Genomic DNA, 23,195 nt, shown 5'->3' with positions numbered 1-23,195 from the left:
ATAGGTCACCGTACTCGAATACGGAAAACGACAACTTATCCCTTTCGCGTGCCAAGCCGCACAGAAAAATGTGCTATTTCCTGAATGTGCGTGCGCTAATTTCGTGTAAAGTTTTGTGCAGCAGCGAGGATGCGCTATGCAATACTAAGGAATCACCTTAAACTAGTTGTACCTATCGGTAAGTGCCAACGAGCGAAATACTCATGTTTGTTCATAAGAACAGATATTGAATGGTTTTTGATAGAACTATTGTATTTTAGGTAATATGCGAAAAAAGTGCTATTTCTCTGGTGTTCATAAACGACACAGGCTTGATAGCCTGCGTAGCAGGCGCCGTAGTTTCCAGCGCGCGTATTCTCGCGATCGCGCACTCTTTTAAACACACTAAAAAACGTACACAGATGTCTGCTACGCAGGCTACGGGTTTGACAGATTGATAACTCTTGACAAATCTTTAAATTCTTTTCAACGTTAAAATGTCACAAAATGTAGGCAATAAATGAGGTTTAATCACTGTTTTTTAAATACAACACGCGATGGTTAAAATGTTTCCGTCCACAAAAGGGATAGTTGCATTTTAAAAACTTCTTATAAATCAAATCCCAAAATCAAAACTGCTAAGATGCTTTTTTAAAAATAATTTTCAGAAATCAGAGACAGTAATGCACGGGTCAGATTTCAGTCTCGCATGCGAAGTGTCATGTTCAGTTACGCAAAACTTTGAACAGAAAACAAAACTTGAACGGTCAAGGATTATTTGGAGACAAAAATGTTATTCAAGTTAACATTACATTTTGCCGTTAGAAGCAAAAAACTTTTGACTTTCTTGTGTGTATGACATGCAGTAATTTTAGTGAGCGTCGCTTTGTATTGATGTTATTCCTACGCGGAGCGAAAATGCGTGCCAAATAAAATATAAACGGTATTTGATTTGAAATAAATCATCGGTCAAACAATTACTATAAACACAATCAACACTAATAAAAAGGAAGCATTTACCCGACTTCAGCATTCTCATAAGTCAAGAAAACTCTATTTGAAGTCAACAGTCTGCTTTTGATTTTCATGTCTCTCTTCGATCGTAAATCAAGGAACTCCAAAGTCGAAATATTATTTCATCGCTTTGAAGACCTTGATGTTCATTTTTTCGGCGGTCGAATATTCTGTAGGGTATTCTCTTTCGATTTATAATTCCCTAAAGGTGTATTTATCGGTAAAGGGATGAATGACCACATTGAAAATTTTAACAGCGAGCCGCGTGGACGCCATTTTCGTCATTTGCTCTCTAGCAAGGAGTGAGAGACTGGGAACCAGTTGGGAAGAACAATACAACCCAAATATGGGGTTTACTTACACCCAAATATGGTCAAAAAAAAAAGTCCCTTACGCAGAACTTAAGATTTTCTCTGCCTATACACTCATACGCACACGGCTCTATGATTCTGCCGCCTCGACAGCCTCGCCTCTTGGCTCGGCTGTCTCGTTGGCAATTACCTTCTACAAAACTTGTAACATGAAGTGAGATTATCAAGCTCATGAATTTAATTAAACACTTATTGTTGGCAAACCAATTTTTCTTTCAGGGAACCTAACATTAAAAGAACTCGTTCACCAAAACTGTATTCAAAACCAAAGCGTAGCTCAAACTGTAATTCCAAGTAATAATTTATGAAATTAATAAAAAAAAACCTAGGCCGGCTTTCGTTTGCACCGTAAATAAATTCTTAAGCTTTCACGGGTCAGTTTAAAATTAGTTTTACAGACTGCGGAACTAATAATCATCTCAGTCATATTATTTTCTCTTTTTTTGGAGAGAAAAGCGACATATCATTTAATTTAATAACATTGTGGTTGGCCGAAGATGTCTGTTTCATCAAACGCAGTTACACGCAATTGCTTTGTAATCTATATTTGATACATACTCAGGTTTAACAGCGATATTTTTTTCTGTAAGAGTCGCCCCCCAAAAAAAAAAAAAAACCCATTAAAGTTTATAAACGGGGATTTCGGCCTGAATGTGAACGAATGTGAGCAGATTTGATACTTACATGAATCTACTCACCAAATGATTACATCTCCTTCCGTTGATTCTGGCCGCCACTCCATCTTCACACGGTCGTTCACTCCTCCTGGGCCGCCTCCTTCCCCATCGTTGATCTGCTCCTCTTTTACAGTGGTTTTCCCTCCTCCGTGGCTCAGTCCTCGTGGCCCATCAGCTGTCACGCTTCAGTTCGCGAGCGGTTTGTGTCATCATCGCCGACTTCATTCCGCGATTCTAGCGATGACTGGTAGATGTTGGACATGCCTCAAGGAGAGTCAAGCATTACCTTATTGTAAGTAATGAAGTTGGGCTTTATTTATATATTCATTCGCGCAGAAGAGCGGCTGATATTTTAGTACTCGTTTCCGTGAAAGGTTTACCTTATTTCCATCAATAAAATTGATTCAGTGATTGCGAAACCACTTTAAAATCATTCAAACAATATAAACCTCTTTTCGCCTAGAAATAAATTGCTGTTTTGAAAAAAAAAAATACTTATAACATTTTCTTCATCATCGAGGCTAATTCGAACATTTTGGAACAATTTTTGTTTGCATGCATCTGAAAAGCGTAAATTTCAGAGGGTGCCAGTGCATGAACTGTATATAACCGTATACGCACTGCTAACACAAAAAGGTTTTTTTTACCATGATTGAAATTTAAACTTTAAACCTTCAAATGTGTCGGCACAGATGTCCATGTTTTAGAGTGCAAAAGCTATTCATTCATCAAAGGCAACCAGGAAGCAACATTATTAAGGGCACGTTCGTTTGGGATATTCTGGAATAAGAATGTATTCCGGAATATATTTCGGCTATTCTGCACCTAGGAGCAGAATAGCCGGAATGGAAAACCAAGTATTCCGGAATAGGAAGAGCAGCCAAACGAACGCAAACTCGCATTATTCCAATTATTCTTATTCCGGATTGATCCCAAACGAACGCGCCCTAAGTGTATATAGCACAGTATGTTTGTATTCGATATCTTCAATCACACAAAATTCATAGCGTCTAATGTCGTACGACAGCTCAGACTTAACCACAATTTTTTTGTACCAACTAAATTTATTACACAGTGTTTGATTTTGCTGGGCTATTTCTTGTGGCTATATTGGAGTTTGCCCCCGCAGCAGAGTTTAGCGGAGTTGGCCCCCGCAGACAAAAAAAAATCCAAGTTACGGCTCTGAAGGCTAACGCTCGAATCATCACCTTTCCAGATTTGCTGAGGCGGTTAATTTACCTTTCATTAACTTGATTCGGCCAATCTTGAGATGAACAAGAATTGTCGGTTACTTCTTTGGTAAACAAAAGGAAAACTGGATTATGTCAAATTTTTAAGTGTTAAGGAGATTAAATTTTTTCGTGCGAATGATAAACCTTAGCGAATATGCAAATAACAAAACATTTTTCGATTGTTTCACGAAGTTAAGCATAGGAAAAGAACTTTAAAAAGTACCGAATCACACTATAAAAAAATCTGCACCGTGTGATCAATGAAAGCGGTGTTTCTGGCATACATTTGCTGGACATGCAAAAGTAATTTATTATGTGCAATGTAAAATACAGAGTTACTAATGCAATAACATTGAAAAAATTATAAAAATTATCATAAGAATGAGGAAGATGAAAAAGTGACTTTGATATTCCAATAATTGTTTTTTAGTTTTCTTCGTGATACCACAGCGTACAAGCGTTGTTTATTTTATTTCTTATACATCTTCTTAAGAAAAATGAAACCTTATTAATTTCGATAAAAAAAAAAACACGTTTGAAAGCAGTCCAGATGTTGTATCTCGTCTGCATTTTGATTTCCATGTAAGTGCCCGCGGTAGCGTTTTGACTTAAATTGACATCCTTCTATTCTCTTGTAAAAATATCCACCGTGTGATCAATGAAAGCGGTGTTTCTGGCATACATTTGCTGGACATGCAAAAGTAATTTGTTATGCGCAATATAAAATACAGAGTTACTAATGCACTAAGATTGAAAATTATAAAAAATTATCATAAGAATGAGGAAGAAGAAAAAGCGACTTTGTTATTCTAATATTTTTTTATAGTTTTCTTCGTGATACCACAGCGTACAAGCGTTGTTTATGATATTTTTTATACATTTTTTTAAGAAAAATGAAACCTTATTAATTTCGATAAAAAAAAACACGTTTGAAAGCAGTCCAGATGTTGTACCTCGTCTGCATTTTGATTTCCATGTAAGTGCGCGCGGTAGCGTTTTGACTTGAATTGAGATCCGTCTATTCTCTTGTAAAAAGTATAGTACTATTCATGAGGTCGGCGTTAAGTGGAATTTCTTTGTAAACATCTCTTAAAATTTTCGTTATTGTCAAACGTGCACTTAGAGCTGACGAATTGTTAATGTGCGGCAAGTCGGGGGTAAAGATAAGATTTCAGAAATAATTGGTGTTGCAAGTTCGGATGATGAGTATTTCGCGTTGGATGTGTGAGCGATAAGTTGCTCTCCGTGTCGGAACTGAAACTGCAACTACTGAAGGTAAATTTTAAGCCTACATGTAATTTATATTTTTTTTCCACTTTCACTGCCCAGCAAACTAACCTTAACGCAAACGATACGAACTTAATTCATTGCGGTAAACATGTTATTTATTCAATGGAAGATAAATCGAAGATAATTATATAACTTCATCGTACGCGTCCCTCGATATTTTCGGACTTTAAAAATGCTAACAGATCAAGAAAAGAGAATGTTTTACTGAAAATTATTTACTCAGTGCTGAAATAGCTTTGAGCTATTAAAAAGACAACATACTAATTGTGAAGTTAACAAAGTCGAGTATTTTTTATATGTTAATTTTGACAAGTCGACAGTTTCTTGTTAAAAAATCACTTTTCGTGTCTTGTGTGATCGAGACAGCGTTTCGTCCCGGCCAATTCAAGTGACTTTTTTATTCAACACAAAAGTAATTTAGCTGAGGATCGCCCAAATTTTCTACTGCAATATGGTACCGATAACAGAATCATATTTACTGGCTTAAATATAAACAACCAGGCCTCACAATTTTTCATTCCAGATAGTTACGTAAGCTAAGGTGAGCAACGACCTATTCCTTGGCGTATTTGCGCTTTTATGAAAATTATATACTGCAAAATAATACTAAAAATTTTGAACTGTTTTCGGGATTTTTCGAGGTTAACTGAGAAACTTCATAAAACAACGTTTCGATCAGTTTTACTGATCATCTTCGGGCTTTTCTTAGAATGTTGTCAATATGGCGGATTCTTTTTACATGTTCAGCTTGGTAACCGCACTTGTCTAATGAATCGTGATCATTACACGACGTGATATGAAAAAGCGCGGGAAATGCAGGGAGGCCTGTCAAGTATTTTTACTTCGTGAGAATTCACTGACTACCATAATATACGTTCTAAAATGTTCTTATTTTTTTAAAAATGTTAGCAACAAAATGGTATTGCAGTAAATTCATTCCTTACCGATATGTTCATGTACATTTTCACGTCATCAGTAAATGATGACAATGTGGAATACAGGTCAGGATTTAACTATTTTTTTTATTTAGCACGTTATATTTGTCACTCATGCACACTAAAAAGGGAAGAGGCAAAATTTGTTCCTAACCAAATTTCAATCTTTGGCACGTTCTATAATATATAATTTTGGCCTTTTTAAGCCTCGACCTTCTTATAGAAAGCTTCTTACAAAAACAAGAGTGTATGTTATAACAAAACAGTCGAAGTGTAGGGATTTGTATGGGGAAAACGGTTGTATTGAAAACCTGAAAATGTTTACAAATTCGAAAAAAAGGTAACCTCGTTTAAGTTTTCTGCCAGTTTGTTTCTGGTGAGGTTCCTTGGTAGATCTATGGCTATTTTGATGGGTTTTCAGTTCCATCGTTTTATTTACCTTCTACATTTCCTTTTTCCTTTTCAAACTCGAGCTCGTTTAGTATTTTTAGGTACTACGGATACAACGGTTTTGACTGCTGCACAATTTCATCGTTTACTATATAAACTGTAGTGTTTAACAGAGATTTCTAGCCGCGAAAAAAAAAACTGAGAAAAACCGTCAACCGATAAATATGAATGAGAAAATTAGCAGTTGATCATGAAAAGGCGAGTATTATTTATCTGTATTGACAAAATCAAGTTATAGTTTTATGGACGTAGTTTGTTTATCATTTCTTTTTGTATTCGCACTTTATTTTTACGCCATTGTGGTTAACTGAAAGTTGCCAGTTAACAGACTTGAGTTATCCTTTGCTTCTCTGCTACTTTTCTCCGAAATCGAATACTGCGGGAATGAACACAGAGGTTATTGACTCGCTAAATACAAATGTAAATAGCTGGATAATATGTGTTGTAAGCGCTTTGCTGTCCGAGAAGTGGGTTTATTTAAGTTAAAGAACTCACGCAAAAGCCGAAATGGGAGTTAAAAGTGTTCCGTGACTCGCTGATTCTTAATGCTTTGTTTTGGCGCCACATTGTGCTAATAACCGATGCTTATCTCTTTTTTTTATTCTGGTTAACGTTTCCATGGGTGCTGTTCATTTTAGAGAATTTATTTTGTTTGCCAGTTAGCTCTTATAGGAAACAGATCATTCTTCACTCTCGCCGTAGCTAGCGATCGACTCAACATTGGATGCACGCGTATAATACAAACACGTTTTTCAAGACAATCTTTGAAGGTTTTTGTTCCGGAATGAAGTTGGTTCCGCATTCACATGACAAAATCGACCGGCTCAGCCTAAGGCGTTTACGCGTGCACGGTCGGAAACAGTTTGACTAAACGGAGACAACACTGGGTAAAGACACATTTTTGAGTGATGAGGAGACTACCCTTTTATGCAAATGATAAAAATTTTCAGATATGCAAATGATAAAACACATTCAGAATTTTTGACGAAAGCTCTACTTGTTAAAAATAATAATAAAATAAAAATTAAAACTAAAAGAAAGATTTAAAAAGTACCGAATCACTCTATTGAAAATGTTTCTCGTGGTCATACAAAACTAATGTATTGGGCGCAATATAAAGTACTGAAAAATTAAATTGAAATTAATTGAAAAATCATTAAAATAACCATAAGAATAAGGAAGAGAAAAAAAGTGAATTTGTTATTCCACTAAAATCTACGAAGCTTTCTTTGCAATACCACAGCGAGGCAAGCGTTTAAGTTTAAGTTTTTTTTCAATAGAGAGGAAATGACATGTATAAGCCACAAATGCCGTAATTGACCACAAATGAAATATCGCACTCAAGTGTAATAAGGGTTTGACCCAAACTGTAATAACAACTTATTACACAGTGGTGCGATGATATCCCTTGGCTTACCCTACAAGATGACCTGTTTAATGGGCCGTGACAAATATGTGACGTCAGATTACATCATAAGAGCCGCCATCTTGGATGTGCCATCTTATATTTCATAAATTCGGAAAATAACGGGAATTGATGCAAAATTAAGCCAGAATGCTTGTGAAATGAGAAACTAAGGAAAACAGACAATTATGTTATAAACGACTGGAAGAATAAATTAAAGAACTAAATAATGTCGGTTTTTGCCAGACCTACTTGTAATTATGGCGTTGCCATGACATCGTAAAATAAGTCACGGACACGTGGTTGGCATATTATAATTTCTGCAATGGATAAATATTTTGGCCCAAAAAAAAAATCCTTAAAAAAACTCAAGGGGAGGTGGCATCCGCCCTTTGTACTTTCGTTAATTAAATTCACCAAATTTATAAATCACAACGCGTCATTATAAATTCAAAATTCAAGTTTTTTTTTTAGATTATTCCGTTTGCATGCAACGTCTAGGAAAAGCAGTAAACAGGGCTATTTCAGCGAAATGGAAAATTCCGCAAGTCAGTAAATAAGTAATGTAAAATAAATAAAGCAATCTGATTGCCTCACACAACTGCAGGTCTTTAAATTTAAATTGGGCTGTTTTAACTCTTTCAATTAATACCTGTTACCCATAGCATCTTGAGGCATTGTTACTTAAGTGATCAAACCCTTATTACACTTGAGGATGTTATTACATTTATGGTCAACCCTTACTGCACTTGCATTATTACATTTGCATTATTTTTGATCAGTTGATTATTTTTGATCGGCTTCTACAACACTTTTAAACAGAGCAGATGTTGTACCTCGTCTCAATTTTTATTACTATTACTTTCATGTAAGTGCGTGGGGTGGCGCAATCAGCTCAATTAATTTAGATCCACTAGTTCTCTAGTAAAAAAAAGTAAAGCAAATGTATTCAGGACGTCGGTGCTTAATTGAAATCTCTTTGTACGCTTCTTATAGTATTTTCGTTTGTGTCAAAAGGGCACCTAGAACTGAAAAATTGTCAATAGTTAATATGCGGCAAGTTGGGATAAAAATAAATATTATTATTCATTCAAAATATTTCTCCATTTCTGATTGGCTTTCAATCCCCGGTTAATTCCAGCTAACCGGCTAGCGCCGATTAAATTTGAAAGAAGGTCATATTCTACGACGATTGACTTCATCAATTGTACTGTATCAAAACTTAACCGATCGCAAACTCGTTCCTTAGATCGCCGACGTCACGCGACAACAGCTTTGCTGCCAAGCAGCTTGAAAGCGCAAAAATGGCCGCAAGATTTCAGCATTACGAAGAGGAAAATATTAAAGTTGTTATTAGAAGACAAAGATAGTCAAAACACGGGAAAAGCAACGAAGGGGAGTCGATCGATTTTGAAAGCGGATGACTTGGAGCCATTTTACGAAAATTCTACGTTGAAGTAAGCAAGAACGATGGAAAAAGGTCGCTTTGTGTCATCAAATGTAGCTTCAATAAACACATCAAGCAAGTGCTAAATATCGACATCATAAAGGACAAGAAAATAAATAAAGGTAACCGAGTTTTTGAAGTTAAAGTGTACTTAAAGGCGTAAGATGTTTGCAAGTATTTTTCGTTAAAAGTTAACGTGATACCTGTGGGAATATAGCAAAGAATTTGGGGGTAAAAATAATTTTTAATGAGGTAACACGAAACGGTTTATAAAGAAAATTGAAGGAGAAAGATTAATGGACTAGCTATAGGATAATTTTTTTTATCAAAGTCCGTGAGTCACGACCCAGCCGTTTGTTGTTGTTGCTTTTCTTTTTTGTCCGTCGCATTTCAGCGCAAAACAGAACGTTTTCATTTAAATTGACAAGGAAATAATCGTCTTATACGTATATAATGAAAGGCTTGTGCATGTTCCTTTATGATCAAAACTGGTCTCCTGGGTTATTCTACTAAATCCAATAATATAATTAAAATAAGGAGTGCCCTTATGCGAAACGTCTCTATTATTCTGGAAATACGTAGTTCACGCGATTTCAGCGTTCTACGATCGTGCGAAAGGTTTCTCTCTGTCCTAACACTACTGGAAGATAAATTTTACAACAATATTATGTGCTTTCCACTTTACTACTCAGCAAACTGAAGTTTTTACTGATCGATGCAGCTTTTGTTTGTAAATTCGAATAATTTTTTTTTATTGCCAATAATTCCTGACTTGAATGTTTACAGATGAGCACCTGAGAACTGAAATATTGCGTAATTGAACTGAAATTGTGCAGAGTTTTGCCGAAGGTTAGCTGATGTGTAAGATAGATTTCAGTTTTGTGTTCCCTCGAACTCGAAAGTAATTTAACTTAAAATCACCCACATTTTCGTCGCCGAAACAGAAGCATATTTATTAGCTTCATTGAACACAACCTTGGCCCGATTCCATTCACTTATATCAAAAGTTGCTAAAGACCCAGGCATTCACTAACCTTTTAAAAGAAAATTATAAAATGCTTTAAGGTATCAACACAAATTTTATTTTTTATAAAAATGCGATGTTATCGTTTATTTGTTTCATTTGAATTCTAGTGTCCTATCATCATTATTTGGCAGTATTTTTCAAAACCGTTTCGGTTCTTTCGCTTTTCCTAGTAAATGCACTTGTCAAGTTAGAGTAGGGAATATTTCACGACTGGAATTACGGCGATTTTGATTATCATAACTGATAAGCGGGGTTTTGATGTCAAAAAATAAATACTTTGGAAAGAAATGTTTAAACGCCTCGCATTTAATATTATTATAACCCGAGCCTGGAAGCTTAATTGTTAAATAACCATCCTGTTTTCTTAGCGAGGTAGCAACTGTTAATGTTGGAGGTGTTAATGGAACTTTCTAGCCACGCAAGCATGAGCAGTAAATACAATAGACAATTTATGTGTTGCCCTTTGCCTTGGGTTTGAGTGAAAGCATTGTAATAAAGAGGTGTTTGTTGAAATGACCAGTTGGCATCACTTTCAGACAAAAGGCTTTAGGTAAAAGGTCGGAAACTGAGAAATGGTCAAAAGGTGTGTGCAGCTGATCTGAGTGATTTTGAAATGGAAGTCCAGGAAGCCGAAACTATCTGTCGCCACATTGTAGTAAAATACTTTATTGAAACAATTGAAACCAATTTGCAATGAATTGTTTTTATTGTTTATAAAAAACAATTTATTGCAAATCGGTTGCATAATTATTGCGTAGCTTCCGCCAATTCTAGTTATTTACTCACGTCCACTCTCAGCAAAACCTGAAAACAATTTACAATCTGTTCTGTTGCAGGATTTTTCGTTCCTGGGATCATAAAAACCTGCTGGTGCTTGCATTCAGACAAACGAAGAGAGACAACTGAAGAAACCGAAGTCGTCGCAAATGAAAAGTCCTTTGTAAGTAGAAGAGAGACAGCTATATAGTTCTTTAAAAAGCGACTAGAAATCTCCAGCCATCAGATTTTTGCATTTTTCCTATCTTAATCTAGGGATTGCAGCGAGGTTTAACTGTAGGTTTCGTAAAGATATTAATTGAATTTGGGTTAGCGTAAGTGTTAAAACATGCCAAAAGAATTTTGCACTTTGTGTTAATTGCATGAGTCAATTTCTATTTCGAGGAAAAAATCATGTTTCGCGGCGAAGTCACTGGGGGGGGGGGGAGGGGGTGGGGGATGGATAAAGGCGACCGTAAGCACTCCGTGTCGTCCGAAGAAAATGCTCTCTAGCTGAGAATTCTCTCATGTCGTATAGTACTTCATGTTCTTCTCAGATACATATGCATGTAGATGGTTGGATGGGTATTGAAATTCATGAGACTGAGTACATTTAGCATAGTTAAACGGTATGTTTGAGAAACAATAAGAGATTAATCGGACTTTTAGTATTTTCCACGAGTGGAAATTAGAGTAGGAGCAGCGTTCTCATTTGTTTTTATATCATTCCAAACAAAACATGTAATGTACTTTATTAAAGCGCGTCATTTCTTTTTACTAAGATCGAAATTCAAAATTGAAGACATTATTTTGTAGAGCAGCTATTTTAGAACATTTTAGCAAATTTCAGCTCAGTTGGTTGAAACCCAATGGCGTTGATGCCCGGGGGTGCCTGCGCCAGAAAAAACCACTATTGGTGCTGAAATATAAATAAGACAGTTTGTTTTCGTGTGCCCTCCAAGATGGATGTAAAGAAAAGCATTAAATCTACCCCCTTTTTATCGTAATCGATTTCTCTCCGGAAAAATCGGCAGTCCCGGAAGCGGGAAACGACTGCTTGTCTTTTCGGGTTGTTCTTTCGCCGTTTTTTTTTTTCTGAAGCAATGCAAGCGGGCATGACACTTTCCCTTTCCAGAAAACCATGCTTAAAATTGTTTCTCTATTTACTTTTTGATTAGAGAAATGTCAGACGAGAGTGGAGCACCAAAAACTACAGAAGCCTTAAGTGAGCAGACACATTACATCATCGCTGGCGCGTACGCTTTCCTCGCTGTTACAGCGTTGAGCCTTAATACGCTCGTGCTTGTCGCCTTTATAAAGGACCGCGCTCTTTGGACGCACTCCAACAAACTTATTCTTAGCATTGCCATCGCTGACTGGCTACATGCAGTGCTTGCATTTCCCGTCGGAATTGTCGCAAATGCATCGCACGGTTGGCGAATGAACGATCCTAGTTGCTCGTGGTACGCTTTCATAACGACTTTCATATCTTTTGCCATTATGCTACACCATGCTACGTTCGCCATCGAGCGAGCGGTTGTGATTAACTTCTCCGTGGCATCCAGATCCATTGTGAGAAAACTCCATTTTGTTATCGTTGGCCTTTGGATGTTTGCCTTGCTGTGGAGCAGTTTTCCTTTGTTCGGTTGGTCGGCGTACGCACCTGAGGGCGAGAGTGTGCTTTGCTCGATTCGCTGGCAATCTTCTGATCCAAGTAACATTGCTTACATAGCGTGTATCTTCTTTTTCTTCTATGTGGGGCCCATTATTGCCATGGTGACAGCATACTCTTTGATTTACCGCAGCGTAAAGAAGATGACGCAAAATGCGTACCATATGTGGGGGGAGAACGCTGTTCCTACTCTAGAAGCAGTTCGAGCAGAGTCCAAAACTTCGCGTATGGCATTCATAATGTCATTTTGCTTCATATTTGCATGGACACCGTATGCAGTCGTTTCGCTCTATGCCATCATTAAAGTACCGGGGCCGATTATTTCCCCCTTGGTTGCCAGCCTACCGGCTCTTTTTGCCAAATCAGCGGCGTGTTATAATCCAGTTATTTACTTTTTGCTGTTTAAGAAATTTCGGATCAGCCTTCGACAAACACTGCGGCCATTATTCGTGCGCATGTCCTTCCTAAAACAAGACACAAGTAACGCGAACATTGAGCTCGTCACGGCTTTAACTGAGTCTGACAAGGACAGAAGCAGGAATGAAAAGGACTACAGCGAGGAAGAGGCTGTACGCTTAGTTCAGACGCCGAGTTTCTTAAAAGGTGAACCATATACGCAAGAAACTGACAACCTTGTCGTGTCCAATGTATCGGCAATAAACGTTGCCGTGGAGATACACAAGGGCTCATCTTAGTTTTACCACGTGCACGTTTTGAGCGATTTGGTCGATAATTCAATCAATCAATCAATCCATCCATCAATCGAAAGATCAATAAATCAATCAATCAATCAGTCAATCAATCAGTCAGTCAGTCAGTCGGTCGGTTGGTCGGTCTGTGGGTCGGTGGGTCGGTGGGTCGGTCGATCAGTCAGTCATTTAGTCAGTCAGTCGGTCGGTCGGTCGGTCGGTCGGTCGGTCGGTCGGTCAGTCAGATTATTTAATTTATAGTGGTAAGTTAAACTTTGTTTCTAATCAATAAGTGCCTTGCCTTCTGATTGTATCTAATAGCAAAGTCACAATTTCATTTTTTTAGCTAGTGGTTTGATTTCGATATAATTTACATGTTGTAAATGTGTTTGTGAAAAGATGCACTGTGGGTAAGAAAAATAAAACTTTAGTTTAGAATAAGTAATAAGTAATAAATAATAATAATAATAATAATAATAATAATAATAATAGTAATAAGTTTACAATTTATAGTTGCTGAAGTTAATCGTGTTGAATAGACAATTCAGAAAAGAAACGAGAATCGAAGGGAATTGGTGAATATCACTTCTTTAATGCCCTAAACATCTGTTGGACATTTAATGTTATTTGAAAAAACAGTACGTTAAGATGGATTGGAATTCCGCTATCATTCAAGTTTAAGACAATAAGATTCGATTTAGCGCCCGGGGCGGTTATTTACTTTTGGCACCCTAAGGGAGGGCGCTTATTCGAGGTACTTGAGGTTATTCCACAATTTCGAATATGAGTTTAATCCTGGGAAGCTAGAATTCTTAGCTGTTATTCATTCATCCGATACATTTTGATGTGACAACTGATTGGCAAAGATTCAGAAAAAATAGACAAAAAAGACTTAAAACAAAACACAAAATTGCCCTGAGCTCCGATCTTTACCGAGGAGTAAAATAGCCTGGATTTTTACAAAAGCGATGGCAATTAGATTATTGCTTTAAGCCTAATCTTACCGAGACAAAACGAAGAATTAAGCATTTGAAGTGAAGGGGGGGGGGGGGGAGGGGGGTGGATGCCACCCCCCATAAGTTTTTTTTTCCAAATTTTGAAAAGAGGATTTACTCTACAATCCTCAAACTTTTAGTAGTTGTTCATCCATCCTTTGCAGAAATGTTGGTATGTCAACCATGTGTCTATGATATTTAACGTTGCCATGGCAACGTCATTAATACAAGGAGGTTTGTCGAATATCGTCATTTTTAACATTTTTCTTTTTTTTTGCGGATCCCAGATGGACGACGTCATGTGATGTCATGGTACGTCATATCACGTCAAAGCCATGCCTAAATATAACAAAGAATTCCGGGAAGGGATTCCATCTACACCCCCCCCCCCCCCTCCCTTGTACGATGGTGGGGGCATGAATTTGTCTGTACGTCCGAGGGTTAATACGGCGCAACAAAATATGCTCACAGCAAAAACAATTATCTTGAAGCGAAGAAAAAAAAACTCATGGCGCTTTAAATTACAGAAAAGTTTATTCACTACCTTCTAGCAATATGAAATAGTTTCGTGTTCCTCTAATAGTTTTGTTTCCTTAATAGTTTTCTTAATAATTCCTCAGCTCCCAAAAAACGTTTTTATATAAGCCGTTCACTTGCGCTTCGTTAAAGGCAAAAAGAAAAAAGGAAAAAAAGAGGAGGAAAAGCAAAGCGTGAAATACAACATCGATGTCAAGGGACAACTTAAAGGACCCTAGTCAGCCTCCGCCACTTTCAATGACATCGAAATTATGAAAATTGTATGCTGAAGCGAAATCTTATTGCATTGCTGTAGGTTGTGTTATGGAAGTCTGTTTAATTATCTTTAGCAGTTTCGCAGTGAACTCTTTCGTTTAGACACGCTCCAGAAAAAAAAAATATAAAATGTGTGGCTAACTAGTCCCCCTTTAATGTATGTTTCATGACAGATGCACGCACTTTTAATCGATAGTAATTTAAAAAATTATGTTCCAAGCACGCAGTGTTCTTAAAGCCACAATTATCTTTTTACGAGTACTCTGAAAGTACACGTTTCCGATGCAAATTTACCTTCCTGCTATAGAAATTGATCCATATTCATTTTATACAAAGAATTTGATCGCTTCTCTGAAAAATGAGGAAAAAACTGATATATGAGAAAACGACGATTTATCTCTCTCGTGAGCCAAGCCGCATAGGAAAAAGCCACCATTTCCTTAATGTGCGTGTTCTAATTACACATACATTTTTGAGTAGTAAAGGTGCACAATGCAATACTAAGGAATCACCTTAATTCAACTTCTAAAAAACTTGCAACAGAAAGTGGCATTTCCAAACTTATAAACTCAACACATATTGTCATTTTTTCAGGGAATAGAACATTAAAAGATGTCATTCCAGCTGAAACTGTACTCAAAAGCAAAGCGGAGAGCAAAATTCTAATTCAAAGTAATAATTTATGAAATTAAAAAAACAACTAGGTTTTCGTTTGCACCATAAAAAAAAAAATCCAAAGTTTTCACGGCTCAGTTTATAATTAGTTTTATAGATTGCGGAACCAACTCTTTATTTAATTTATTCATTTTTTCTTATTGTGGATGCTGGTTGTTGCACACTTGTAAAAACTTAGCAACTTTTTTTTTATTTTTCCATGCTATTGAAGTTGTAGTCTCCTTCGCAGCCGCTTTGTGGGTCCCCAAAAGCGGCGGCTGCGAAGAAGTCTATAGAAGTTGCCAATCGTTTTAATTTTCATATCAAGTAACCGATAGGTAACCTACATTTACGGAAAATGCTAACTTTTCAATCGACATAAAAATAAAGGTCTTTCAAAAAAGTCGATTCATAAATCTCAAAAGCAACTAGAGGTACACTATAACATTTTGCTTGTAAACCAAAACTTTACATTTCAGCAAAACGAGTGAAAGATAGATCCTTTAGACGGTAGTAATATTTTTTTAAAAAGATTTGGAGAGCTTTAAAACATCCATTTATTAGTGTGGGCTCCGAAACCAAGACATCATGCAAGATTTCAGCCAAAACTGTGAGGTACAGTGGCCGGCTCTCGCTCGATTCTTGGGGCACTTTCCGTTAGTCAGAATTGGCCGTCCGATCCGGTGGTTTTGAATGTGAAATGGGCCTTTTCCACGAAATTTTTCCACAAATCCACCACAACAGTTTATAATTTTTATGCATTGACTGATTTGACAGGACAAATCTGAATAACAACGAAATTCTCTTCTCGAATATGCAGGTCTGGGCACCCAGTTCTGACGAATGGAATGCGCCCTAAAAGAGCATGTCTATGTCTATTGACTAACATTTCAAATCTAAGTGGGTTACATGCCAATACGTGTCAGGTCAGGGTAATTTAAGGAATGGAATTAAAACTAAATTGTTAGAAATGCGGCTTATCTGCTTTAGAACATACAAAAAAGAGACTATTGAGACTCTCTTGAATAGGTATATAAGAATAATCAGTGTTCACTTCAATGGTCTTTGCCGTGGTTTGCCAAATGTTTTCACTCGTCAGATACAACAAGATGCTTTGGTAATGGTAAACCTGATCATTCCTCCTGAAAATGAAGTAGAATTTCATCATGAGTATTTGTTTAATCCACTGCATCCACTGTTTTTTTAATGCATATACCCCATATAAGGCGTTTTGCTGGAAAACTATTCATATTTACCGCATTTTATGAATAGGGGAAAGCTTTTAAAGGGAGGGTGGGGTATATCAATGACATAGCTTGGTTCTTTCAGGGTTTTACTGCCGTCAAAGTCTTTTAAAGATAACCTATGACAATGATTGACAATGATTCAGTGCCGCATCGAGAAAAATGTGCTCCAAAGCTCATATATTCGGATATTGAGGTAGCAGTGAGTTACGAAAACACAAGAAAACACACATTTGGGTTTTATATTTAAGAGGGCTACCGCGTTTTATTCCACAATCCCGGACAAAACCAGTTGAGAGAAACACATTTCACAGATTTTTCGCGAATGTCTTGCCTGGGAAGCTTGTTAAAAACATGTTATCCCCCTCTCCCCCCACTCAATGTTGTTTTATAAGGTTTGCAAATATATTTTTTAGGAATCTTAATTTAGCTAGATGGTGTTGTTGTTTGTTTGTTTGTTTGTTTCTTTTTTTTTTTAGTCTGATGTTCTTTTCCCTTTGTTTTGTTCTTTCTCTTTTTCGTGGGCCCTGTAACTGCTCGCTAGTGTGTCTTTTCCACGTATAAAGTGTGTTGTTGAAATCACCAGGCTTTGTTTCCATAAAACGACAACATTGAAATAGGGGAGAGGCGATTGACAAACATACCAAAAGTGGTGAAAATGAGCAAAGTGTCTCAACCGTTTTGTCCGGGATTGTCTGAAGTGCGTTTGGATAATTTTGAGGATCCCCGTTCTTTTAGCTAACTAACAACGCCGAAATTATGTAATTATCTTTGAACTGCTCTTGCGAAATGATGTTGGTCTAAGAAATAGTCTACACTTAAATATTAGGAGTCATAAAAGGCTTCTTAACTGTTATGTGTTATATTGTATTGACGTTTCGGTGATAACTAATTGTACAAGGGTGAGAGAGTATATATTTTAAATTTATATCTCACCTTCAATGTTTTTCTTTCGGTTGATCATCGTTTTCGCCGTCTTCTCCGGAAACGTGCCGGTCGGTGCCGCTTTCTTTCTCCAGTTCATCTGTTTGCTTTCCACATGCGCGCTCCGAGTGGCTACCAGAAGAGCCCAAATTAAGTTCCGGTGAGTCACCATTTGAAACTAAATCATCGTTTTGTTGAATATGACTTCCAGGTTTTTTCCCTTCAAAATTGGGTTGGATAGCGGCACTTTGGTGGTGATGATGCAGTTGAGGATAAAACGCACTGTACGCGGGCAGAGATTTGTATCGTTGAAGCTGACAGTGAAAACAAATAGCGCATCAAACTGAGTATATAATATCGCCTGATACTTAGCCAGTGACAATTACCAAGGTGGGTAAAATTAAATCAAAACGAAATGCATTTTACAGCAAAAAAATCGTGTACCTCAGGGTGCTTGTTGTGTACGGGTTACAGATAGAAAGAACCTTCTAGGATTATTTGAGCACTGTGACAATTTGTCGAAAAATAAGGCCAATTATTAAGACACGTATTACATCTGCTCAATAAAACGTTTTTGTCAGTGAAAAGTGTCTTTAACAATAGTGCATATTGGGGAGGAAGGAGGAGGCTCAGAGATGACCTTGTGACTTGAAACATGGAGTCCCAAATACATGTTATTGTAATAAACATGCAAGCAAACTTACCGTAGGGTCATCGGTTGAGTCATTCCCACGTTGCTCAACTTCCATTTCCAACTGCTCGGCTCTAGCTCTTTCCACTCTTTCCGCCTTTCTCCGTTTCTTTTCAACTGCATACCATCCACTGCGATATCGGACAAAACATAACACTGCAACCACCACTATCACCAATAGAGCGACTCCTCCACAAACGAGTAGGAGAGCAAGTCGGGAAGTCGACTTGTGATCCACTGCATATATTACTGTAGAAAAGCAAACAAAAGCAAAAAAGCCTGAAAGGTTTTCATTCGTGGGTTTTGCTTCAGAAATGCTTAACATGTCGGGGCCTAACCCCTGTCTTCTTAGCATACAACGACTAGAGGTATTGCTGATCCCCCTGGATGGGATCCTAGGAAATCGCAGGTCACCCAAAGCATTTTGTCGGGTCGTCCTAGCAATTGGCCTGTACCCATTTATACTCCTGCAGGATGGAGAAAGACACTGAGAGTAAAGGACCCTGCTCAAGAACACAACACAATGACTCCCGGCAGGGCTTGAACTTAGACCTCTCGATACATAGCTGAACGCACTTAGGCACCCGCGCCACCTGTTGTAGAATAGTTCAAAGCAATCTTAGTTTTAAAATTAGACGAATTATTTAATCTGATTTTTTCTCTAACAGTAGCTAATACGTAGTAGACAGATTATTTTAACAGCTGCTGGCTTGAATAGGTAAAAAAAAAATAACTTGGGTTCAAATGATCCGGGTATATCATCATCATCATCATCATCATCATCATCATCATCATCATCATCATCGTCATCATCGTCATCGTCGTCGTCGTCGTCATCATCATCATCATCATCATCGTCATCAACATCATCATCATTAATTAGCCACTCATCATTGAAATATTACAGTAGTACTTATTTCTAATCGTAAGAGTGAGGCGTGGTGTCCTAATGGTTAGCGCGCTCGACTTCGAGTCGAACGGCCCGGGTTCGAGGCCTAGCCGTGGCGCTGCGTTGTGTTCTTGGGCAAGACACTTTACTCTCACAGTGCCTCTCTCCACTTAGGTGTATAAATGGGTACCGGCGAATTTACTGCTTGGGGGGTAACCTTGCGATTGACTACCATCCTATCCAGGGAGTAGTAGCAATACTCCAAGTCGCTTAATGCTACGGAAACCATGATAACCTCCGGCTGCATGTACCACTTAGCTCTGACACAGAATTTACCTTTTTTTACTTATTATCTTAAGGTAAGGAGACCTCTAAGAAACCTCCAGGCTTATAGGGTGTTATGAATACATAAAAAATTAAAAAATAAAATATGATTAATATAAAAAGGCCTCTCTAAGTCTTGATAATTTTAAAAAGTAAAATATTAATTAAGTAATTTACAATTTACTTTGGAGTAAAAAATAAAATATGATTAATATAAAAAGGTCTCTCTAAAAAGCAATGTTTTAAGTTCTTTTTTAAAAACGTCAAGTGATTTAATAAGTTTAAGTTTCTTTGGAAGCGCATTCCATAGTCTGGGGGCGGCAACTTTAAAAGATCGTTCTCCATAAGACGTTAAATTTGTTTTCGGTACAACCAACAGATTCATTGATGATGATCTAAGTTATGAATCTTACTTTTACTCCATGCCACAGCAATAATATTAGATAATGCAATGATAAAACAGAATGCAAATCATTCAATAAGATACGATAAAAGTATTAAAAGACAAGCAAAAATTGAGAGCCAGTAGCTAGTGCTCAATTATTACCTTCGCAACTGCTCTTGCCTGGACATAAGGTAGTGCGAGCTTCATATTTGTCCTGTCCTCCGAGTGGCACATTGTTTATAGAAGGGTAAAACAATATGCGTTCTTTTTCGGCTCCTGTGCAGTTTAACACATACACATCTCCATCCGCGTTAGAACTTGGTGTTGTGGAGCACTGAAGAAACTTCAGAGACTCAGGCTGATCGTGCGAGGAATACTGCACTGATATCTTTGCAGACTTCCTGTTGTCTTTTTCGGCGACTCCGATGGGATTTTGAAAACGGTCTTTCGGCGCTACCCGGAAAGTAAATGATCCCTTCTTTGTGATATCTGTCTGAACATCTTTAACAGAGCTTCTTATGGCGTCAATAGGGTCTAAGTAAAACCAAATAAATATGCTGTTTTATCGATAACTGTCTACCACTCGTAGCAAATCAAAGAAGGAAATAAATGATCCGAAGTTTAGGTGTATTCGTGCAAGGAATGCGTGGTTATGGCGTAAGGAGCATGCACAGCGAGGCTTGTGAGATAAGGACGAAGGACATTCTTCCGTCCGGCCTAACCAGTCTATAAGCTTATTTTATTTTTCATGAGTGTTTTTAATTGTTAGAAAACTGTGAAAATTTATTGCTCAATGTTCTTAATTGTGCGATGAATGAATTTCTGAATTAATTGTAAATCACAAACCGGGTATTATTCAATCTTACAATGTGTTTACAATATGCCGAAACATGTAATGAAACGTATTTCACTGCGAAAAGTGTTTACATTAAGCGGTGCAATTCGCGAATCATGATCGAATAATTATGTTTGTTCTTCAGGAGCATGTTTGAATCTGCCGCAAGAAGCCGTTTCGATCTGTGGTATAGGTCAGACCAAGCACGTTCAATGTTGCGGCCGACAGCGAAGGGAAAGCAAGCTCCCGAAGGGCTTGTCAGGTGTGATTAAACTACATTATAAATGTAAGAGCAATTTCAAGCTCTATTTGTTTAGTTTTATTGTTACTAACGATTTGATGCGAGTTCCTTAAACCGCTAAATTATTAAACCATTTGTAGCACACGTTTGGCAACGAACAACTCTATGTGAAAAATGCAATTACAAACATGTTTAGCGAAATGTTTTTTTTTTTTGGTGATAGCGTGAAAGCAGTCTAAGTTCCAGTGATTTCCCTTCAACACATGTCCTCAGTTGCAATTTTATTGACACCATCTAATAACGATAATCCTCATGATTCATATCAGAGCATGAAAACATAACTTTACCGTGGTGTAAAGCTCAAATAAAACTGGCGTAAATTTGGAATTTATTCAGCTATACGCTGACTTTACATATTTTAAAGTTGACCTTTATCCCAGCTTTGCACTCAAGTATAAAGGTAAATAAAGGGACTTCTTTAAACCAACTTTAAATCACATTTACACACGGTAGCGTAAAGGTCGGTTTAATCACCTTTAACAACATTTAATTGATGGTGTTTATCCAACTTTACACCAGATTTAACCACCTTTAATTTAATGTAAATCCCAATTATCATGCTGTGTATGCTAAGTAGTCTATCTGCACTATATCTAAATCTCTGAGTTTACATTTATAAATTTACTTGTCGTTTTCATTAACAGTTAACTGATGTTTCCGTTATCAGTAGAAATTCGCTACATTCGAAAACGTTATTGGCCTGAAGAGTCTGGGTAGCATCTTAAAAAAAATGGCCGGAGCCGATAGAGTTTGTTGGCAGAAGAGTAGTCACTACATTTAAACCGGGATTGAACTGACGAAAACAATACGATGCGTGCTATTTACCATTGATATTTAGTTTTTTAAAACTCTGCTAAGACTGCTCTTATTTTAAAGACTACTGTTTTTTTGAGGATGGTTGTTTTCATGGTTTAGAGGAGTACAGCTGATAAGAGGAAATTTTCAGTGAAATCTACCAATGCGCGATTACTAGAATTGCAGTGAAAAGTTGTGTAGTGCTTTATTGTCTTAGCAAAAAAAGTCCCCAAGTTTGTCAAATCTTTCAATGAGTCCAGAGGTACATTATATTGTACTGTATACACACCGCTAACACAAAACATTTAGATTTTACAGTGATTGAAATTAAGTTTTAAATTTTAAAAATTCAAATGTGTCGACAATAGACCATTACAGATGTCCATGTGTTTTAGAGTGCAAAAGCTATTTATTCATCAAAGGCAGTCAGATACAAAGCAACCATATTTAAGTTTACATGCCGCAGACATTTTTAATTCAATAGAATACAGTCAGGCTTGTCAAAAAGTATTTTGTTCCAACGAAGGGCAAACGCTGGAAAGACTGGAAACATTGCCTGCCCAAATTTGCTGAAGCGGTTAATTTACCTTCTGTTAACTTGATTCGGACAATCTGTTCCAGATCGAAAATTACTATCTGTAACAGCTTTGGTAAACGAAGGAAAACTGGATTAAGTCAAGTTTCTAAATGAAAAGGAGGCTAACCTTTTTCATGCAAATGAGGAGAACCCTGAAGAGAACCCTGAAGAGATTGAAAGTTCTAGACGATGTAAATGTAACTTTTTCACGCTCCAAACGGTTGAAAACAAATAAATCTAGAAGAAAATGATAAACATTAGCAGATATGCAAATAAAAAACACATTTAGAATGTTTCGCGGACCGAAGCAGAAAAAAAAAAGAATAACCTAAAAAAGTACCGCATCACTATATTAAAAATTTGCGCCGTATGATCAATGAAAGCGGTGTTCCTGACATGCATTTCGTGAACACGCAAAACCAATTTATTAGGCGCAATATAAAATATTGAAATGCTAACGATAGCAACATTGAAAAATTATAAAAATTATCATAAGAATGAGGGAGAAAACAAAAAGAGACTGTTTGACAGGAAAATTTTGTAGTTGTCTTTGCGATACCACAGAGTGCAAACGTTGTTTATTCTATTTTTATTTTATTCCCTATTTATCTTCTTAAGAAAAATAAAACCCTATTAACTGCGAGAAAAACATATTTGAAAGCTGAGCAGATGTTGTACCTCGTCCTCATGCTGATTTCCGTGTAAGTGCGCGCGGTGTCGCATTTAGCTGAATCTTTTTATTCTCTTGTCAAGCATAAAACAATGTTTAAGAGGTCAGCGCTTAAGAGGTACTTCTTTGTACTCATCTCTCAAAATTTTCGTTATTTCCAACTGTTTACTTAGCA

General features: G+C 37.1%; 2 protein-coding genes across 2 annotated transcripts in view; one reads left to right on the top strand and one right to left on the bottom strand.

Moving 5' to 3' along the window:
* The first annotated feature begins 2,284 nt into the window (after positions 1–2,284).
* On the top strand, positions 2,285–12,950 carry LOC144659747 (melanopsin-like). Its single transcript, XM_078520244.1, has 3 exons — positions 2,285–2,333; positions 10,664–10,767; positions 11,762–12,950. Exons 2-3 carry the CDS (start codon positions 10,754–10,756, stop codon positions 12,948–12,950), a joined length of 1,203 nt encoding a protein of 400 aa, XP_078376370.1. The 5' UTR covers positions 2,285–2,333; positions 10,664–10,753.
* A 2,949-nt stretch (positions 12,951–15,899) lies between these two features.
* Positions 15,900–23,195, bottom strand: part of LOC144659695 (uncharacterized) — a 46,225-nt gene continuing 38,929 nt past the window's right edge. Inside the window, exons 5-8 of the mRNA XM_078520185.1 lie at positions 20,005–20,376; positions 18,258–18,493; positions 17,566–17,867; positions 15,900–16,527 (exon numbers count right to left, since the gene is read on the bottom strand). Of these exons, the coding sequence (XP_078376311.1) occupies positions 17,568–17,867; positions 18,258–18,493; positions 20,005–20,376 (908 nt within the window). The 3' untranslated portion in view covers positions 15,900–16,527; positions 17,566–17,567. The remainder of the gene's footprint in view (positions 16,528–17,565; positions 17,868–18,257; positions 18,494–20,004; positions 20,377–23,195) is intronic.

This window comes from Oculina patagonica, chromosome 7 (assembly GCF_052425735.1).
Source record: "Oculina patagonica isolate OP01 chromosome 7, crgOcupat, whole genome shotgun sequence".
Lineage (NCBI taxonomy): Eukaryota > Metazoa > Cnidaria > Anthozoa > Scleractinia > Oculinidae > Oculina > Oculina patagonica.
Note: the sequence above shows the minus strand (reverse complement) of the source record. Positions and strands in the feature narration are given on the sequence as shown.